This window comes from Arachis hypogaea, chromosome 9 (assembly GCF_003086295.3).
Source record: "Arachis hypogaea cultivar Tifrunner chromosome 9, arahy.Tifrunner.gnm2.J5K5, whole genome shotgun sequence".
NCBI lineage: Eukaryota > Viridiplantae > Streptophyta > Magnoliopsida > Fabales > Fabaceae > Arachis > Arachis hypogaea.
Genome location: NC_092044.1, coordinates 97245325 through 97250765, shown reverse-complemented (window position 1 = coordinate 97250765; position 5441 = coordinate 97245325). Strand labels below are relative to the sequence as shown.

Below are 5441 nucleotides of genomic sequence, written 5' to 3'. Positions count from 1 at the left end.
GCGATATGCAAGTATTAGGATTTCTGTCATTTTTACCGGCAGTTACAAACCGCCGCGATGTTACTACGTTAATTTTAAGTTACGACTATTTGCGGCGGTTATAAAACCGCCGCTAATTTCAATACAAATTAAAAAAATTAAATTTTCCTTTTAAAAAACGCTTATTTTAATAATAATAATAATAAAAATAATAATAATAATAATAGAGATAATATACGACACCGTACTAAAAACCAAAGGGTATAGGTTTTAATAATAATAATCACAATGGTAATAATAATAATATGAACTATAAAAATAATAGCCCTATAATAGTAGCCTCTCTTCAATTGCATTGATCCTTTTCTGCTTGTCTTAAAAATTTGGAAGTGCTGGTGCAGTAGCATCTTGATAATGTCACCAATTTACTGACCAATAATGTACTTTTGATTTGCCAAATTCTGAACCTGAAAATGTTCATTTAAACAATATATATTGATAAAATATTTCAATATTAACCGGTGCCAAGCTTATCACTAATGTTCTTCTATTGCCAATGCTTGAGAATGTAATACCCTACTGACTATATCACTTACGATTATGAGAACATGGTGAACTTTTTTCACTTGAACTATTATCAGCTGACCAAAAGTTTCATATATAAAATGGAAAAAAAATCTCAAACGACTGGCATATTCTCTGCAGCAGTATACTGAATCAGGAAAAAGAATTTAGAGAAAAAATTAAAACCATAATGATGGCTTATATTTGAAAATAGCAAATCTTGGCAGCGGTCCCAGCCTTTGGGCCCCATGAAAGGGTAAACAAGTGCTTTGACGGTAGAATAGAGCTTACCTTAAAGAATTCAACATTTATTACTTCTATTTTCTGCAAAAGCCTTGCATATTTATCCATACACCTAACATGTTTAAAGCATCAAATAACTAAATAAACCCATTCAAAAAGTGGCAGAGACAAAATATAGTACATGATAATAGCTGATTTTGTTCTTGCAAAACAGAAAACAACTCACCTTAGCAAGCATAGCGAAGATCTAGTGTGTGATGTATTCTCATCAACATTACAATGGGAAGCATAACCTCTTTTAAGATTCAGTTTTGAAATTCGACTAGGTAGTTGGCTGTCTTCATCAATAAAGTCAGCAAGAAGATCCTCATTTTCATCTTCAGAAACAGAATCATCACCCCTTTATACCTGCAAAGGATGGAATTCTTTATTAAAGTTCATGTGAGAACTTGTAATGAAGCCACATAAATGGAATGTCCTTACCGGGTGTGCATGTGCCCATTGCACATATTCTTTATCAGGAAGGTAGTAAGCCTGGATTACCAATTTTTAACCAAAGCACTAAAAAGATATTAATGATAGGTGAATGCTATGCTACTTAAAAATTTGGTGTTTAAATGCCAAAAAAATATTTATATTTAATTTAAAAGTATAAAAATTAGTAAATTTTAAATATTTAAAATTTATTATAAAAAATAAATTGAACAAAAATTAAACACCACATAATACACATCTTAAAATTGACCTTAAACATGTCTAAAAAATAATTAACCTGCAGATCCAATGACATTAGAGCTCGTCCTTCATCACTACATCTCTTCACCCGTGAAAGTCCTTTGACAAGCGTTTCTACTAGGATCTCAAGTCTATAGTCCAATAGTTTGTCTTGAATCTACACATTCAAAGATCACGTTTATACTTGAAAGACTAGGAGTAGTTACTTTGGTTTTTCGTTTTCAAAAATTAAAAAATAGTATGAAATTGTAACTGATATTTACCAATTTTTGCTTTGGGTCATCAGAACTTGTAACTGGGTTTATATGTATACATGTATATGTCATATGCAACATCGAGCAAGACCAATACCTCTTTACGAATTCCACCATGAGCAAGTCGCGCTGCATAATGTTTAAATTCCCCCAGCAATAAATCAACATACCTATAACAACAATTTAAATCAAAACTTCATGCAGAATGCAGCTTATTTATTATTAAATATAATAAAACCGAAAGAAGTTGTAGCTATATGTTCTATTTAAATAGTATACATTTTTTACCTATATAGTTGTTGTTTCATAGCACCAATAGAGCTAAATATTAAGTTATACCACGTCGTCTCAGACACAAAGGCCAAGATGAACAATGAGGTAAAATACTGTAGGAACTAATATAAGGTATGGATAAAGTAATAGAAAATGCTAGTGATTCTCTAGGATTAAGGCAATACCAAAAAAAGTATCACACTCTTCTCGGTGTGTGTATTATTTACTGATACTGAGAAACATGTATACTGCTGAATATTCGAGAGACTTAACCCTTTCCTAGGCTAGTTCTATTGCCATTGAATATATATTAAGATGATCCAGAAATACAAACCCATTATGCTCTAGACCTAGCTCTTTCACTTCCCATTTAAAATTAGCAATGTGTTCGACGTACCTGTAAAATGTTGAAAAAAATATAGAAATTTGTAACTTTAAGAAAACCAAAATTATATAATAATAAATTTCTAAAGTCATGCAATATATAAAATTGAAAGTTTTCAATGGTGAAGAGGACAAATTAATTAGGACCAGTGGGTATTTTAAGGAAACACAAGAACGACAATCTGCATTGAACACCAAACACAAGCCTTTGCTAAGACAATTCTGTGCTCTTTAAGCATCGCAGAAGATTGCCATTGTGCATATGGTGTGTTTTGCACTTTGGCTGTGACCTTCTTACTATCTCTTGGTTAATAAGATTTCTAAACTGAGTAGGACTAAACTGATTCTACATGAGTAGGAGTCATTTTGGTAATTTCAGCATTGTGGTATTGCCTACTTTCCTAGTCTGACTTAAGATTAAGGGACTTTCTAGTCAAACATTATAAGGATATCATTTTTCTTAAGGACGCAACTTATAAGCTAAATTCCTTAGGTGCTTGAATTGCTTTCTCTAATAATAATATAACCAGTTTACTAATTTTTAACTGCCTCATCCTTTGTTTTCTCAAAAAAGTAGCAAAAGTTGTGTTTATTGGAGAACAACACCATATGTATCCAAAGAACATCACATTGGTCCTTTTATTAAACAATAATTTAAGCATCATATAACTTTCCTCATCAATTGATATTTCTATCAAACTGACCCACATTGTCATCATGGAGATTATTTTAAAACTTAAGAAATATTGTTTGATTCATAACAACAGCCAAGAGTTCAAGTCATATTTACCCATTAACATGAAGAAGGAGTCTTGTTGTTGTCCTATGAACATGCTCTATAAGATCTAGAATAGCATCCACCTAAGGAAATCCTTAGAAATCATTATCATATATATTGAGCAATTTTATATTAAGTATTAAAGGATGAATCAACTAGAGTTAAACAGGTAGATAAAATAAAAATCCTAACGATCCAATCCAAGCATGCTTTTCCACTGGAAGTAGAGACCTCAATAAATATGCTAAGTGTGCCTGAAAATTAAAGGCTTCAACAAAAATGTTTTAATTTAGTCTAATCTCTCAGACCTCAGGGATGAAATTCCACATACCAGATGCACATAGAAATCCTCAAGTACAGTTGTATTACTCTGTAAAAGTATTGATCGGAGATGAGCTTTGGATCTATTCAGTGTTCGAGCAATAAGAGACAGAGCGTCAACAGCTACACACCTTTCCTGCGACATAAAATATTTTCACTTCTGAAAAATCAATTCTAGAGGCATGGATTGATATCACAAACTCATAAGCAAACATACACGAAAACTAGCCAAAAAATTTTACACACACAAAAAACAGTGGACTCAGCAACATTAGTGGATGGGATACGATGCTCATCTAAGACAAATGTCACTGCAAATTTTGGAGAGCTCCAACTCCACCTTGTGCATGTATTCCCTTATGCGCTTTGCATTTACCTCATTGCCCTTTGACTCTTCCTTCTGCTTTATCTTTGACAAGATCCTTCATGAAGCCCTCCTTGAACCCACCACGTTCTTGTATCCAACAGAGAACAGGTTCCTCTTTTTCAGCTTGCAATACAACGAGGGCTTACTCCAAGGATAACCCTTTTCCATCAGCAACATAAGAAGCATAATATTTGCATGTGTCAATAAAATCAAATACTTATAGATTGTTGTATTTCACAGAAATAAGAATGAAAATTGATCCCATACATTCACATGTACTCTTACACCTTTTGCTCCGTACGAATTTTGTGGAGTCAGAATCATGGATTTAGTGACTAATCGGTGATCAGGGCCGACCTAGAACACGACGTAGGATTTGAGAATGCCATTCCTCCAGTTCGCATTTTTAAGGTGCTTGGCTGAGACGATTGTGAGGTCCAGGTCAGCCGATTTTGACGGAGGAGGCCATGATGACGCCATTCGAGAAAAGAGAGAAAAGGGAGCCTAGGTATCTCTCGACTGAGATGGAGAAGAAGAATAATGAAAGTTTTTGCTAGATGTAGAAAAAGAAAATGAAAATGAAGATTGTGTTTTTTTCTTTATCTAATATGTTATAATAGATGATAATTTCGATAATTTATTTCAGATCTGCCATAAATCAAATGATATGGTGGCTGAGGACTTAAATCGCTGCAGCAACTGCCCCAAAATCACTAGATAGTGGCAATTTTTTAAATTGCCCCAAATTTGTTGCCACTAACTTCCACTTCTGTTGTAGTGGTTAACCATGGATTTAATCATTTAAATAATTAAAGGTATTGTTATTTCATATATAAAATTATGTAAAATAGTCCTATTTAAATTAACTTAACAATATGTATACATCTTATATGATTAATTAAAAATGTAATTAAAATTAATAATAAAATACAATAAAATATGACGATTTAAAAACTCTTTTTAATAGAGTGATGAGAATTAGGTAAGAGTTTAAAATTTAGAGAGAAAAATAAGATTTAAAAAAAATAAAATTTAGAGAGAAATTAAGAATTTAGAAAAAAATAGAATTAAGGGTATAAATTATAATTATTAATTATGATAAAAGATATTTTTGATAAAAAATATTTAAAAGCTGCTTTTTTATTTTTTAAAAAATAATGTGTTATTAGTTTTTTAAAAAATAAATTATTTATTGTTTTTAATAAAAATACTTTTTTGAAACGTGATATCTAAATATATTTAAAATTAAAAAAATCACTTTTAAAAAAATCCATCCAAACTATTACTTTAAGAAAAAGGGGAAAAGGAAAGTGAAATGGAATGCAATGGAACGAGGTGGAAACTCAGGTGCAGTCGACTTTATGTGAAATTGATACTTGAGATCCGTTAAATGATTTGACTAATTTGACTAAATTTTCATCTAATAGCTCTCAGCTATCAACTTCACATAAAGTTGACTATACCTAAGTTTTCACCGTGAAACGATCTTGAAGAAAAAAATAGAAGCCAATTTCCCGCTTCCTGGTTTCCAGTCTCGGTGCCT

At 31.7% G+C, this 5441-nt stretch overlaps 1 protein-coding gene across 12 annotated transcripts; it reads right to left on the bottom strand.

The window, feature by feature from the left end:
* Positions 1-227: 227 nt before the first annotated feature.
* Positions 228-4674, bottom strand: LOC112711283 (uncharacterized). Of its 12 annotated transcripts, XM_025763895.3 has the most exons (11): positions 4166-4641; positions 3542-4057; positions 3223-3293; positions 2383-2445; positions 1873-1945; positions 1559-1678; positions 1270-1320; positions 1013-1194; positions 835-898; positions 576-691; positions 228-446 (listed from the first exon to the last, which is right to left on the bottom strand). In XM_025763895.3, the coding sequence occupies exons 2-8, from the start codon at positions 3674-3676 to the stop codon at positions 1189-1191; spliced, it is 519 nt and encodes a 172-aa protein (XP_025619680.1). In that variant the 5' UTR covers positions 3677-4057; positions 4166-4641; the 3' UTR covers positions 228-446; positions 576-691; positions 835-898; positions 1013-1188. The 12 variants fall into 12 exon arrangements, with proteins under 12 accessions (XP_025619680.1, XP_025619681.1, XP_072059373.1 ...); XM_025763896.3 differs by lacking the exon at positions 576-691 and having other exon boundaries at positions 4186-4674; XM_072203272.1 differs by lacking the exon at positions 576-691 and having other exon boundaries at positions 1270-1347; positions 4186-4673.
* Positions 4675-5441: the final 767 nt, after the last annotated feature.

What these genes read in the sequence shown, in the direction of transcription:
- LOC112711283 (XM_025763896.3), bottom strand. Translation starts at nt 3,676, where the DNA reads ATGTCGCAGGAAAGGTGTGTAGCTGTTGACGCTCTGTCTCTTATTGCT. An exon ending in CTCCTTCTTCATGTTAATGG is followed by an intron (nt 2,446 to 3,222) that starts GTAAATATGACT and finishes AACATTTTACAG; the next exon opens with GTACGTCGAACACATTGCTA. An exon ending in CTAGGTCTAGAGCATAATGG is followed by an intron (nt 1,946 to 2,382) that starts GTTTGTATTTCT and finishes TTGTTGTTATAG; the next exon opens with GTATGTTGATTTATTGCTGG.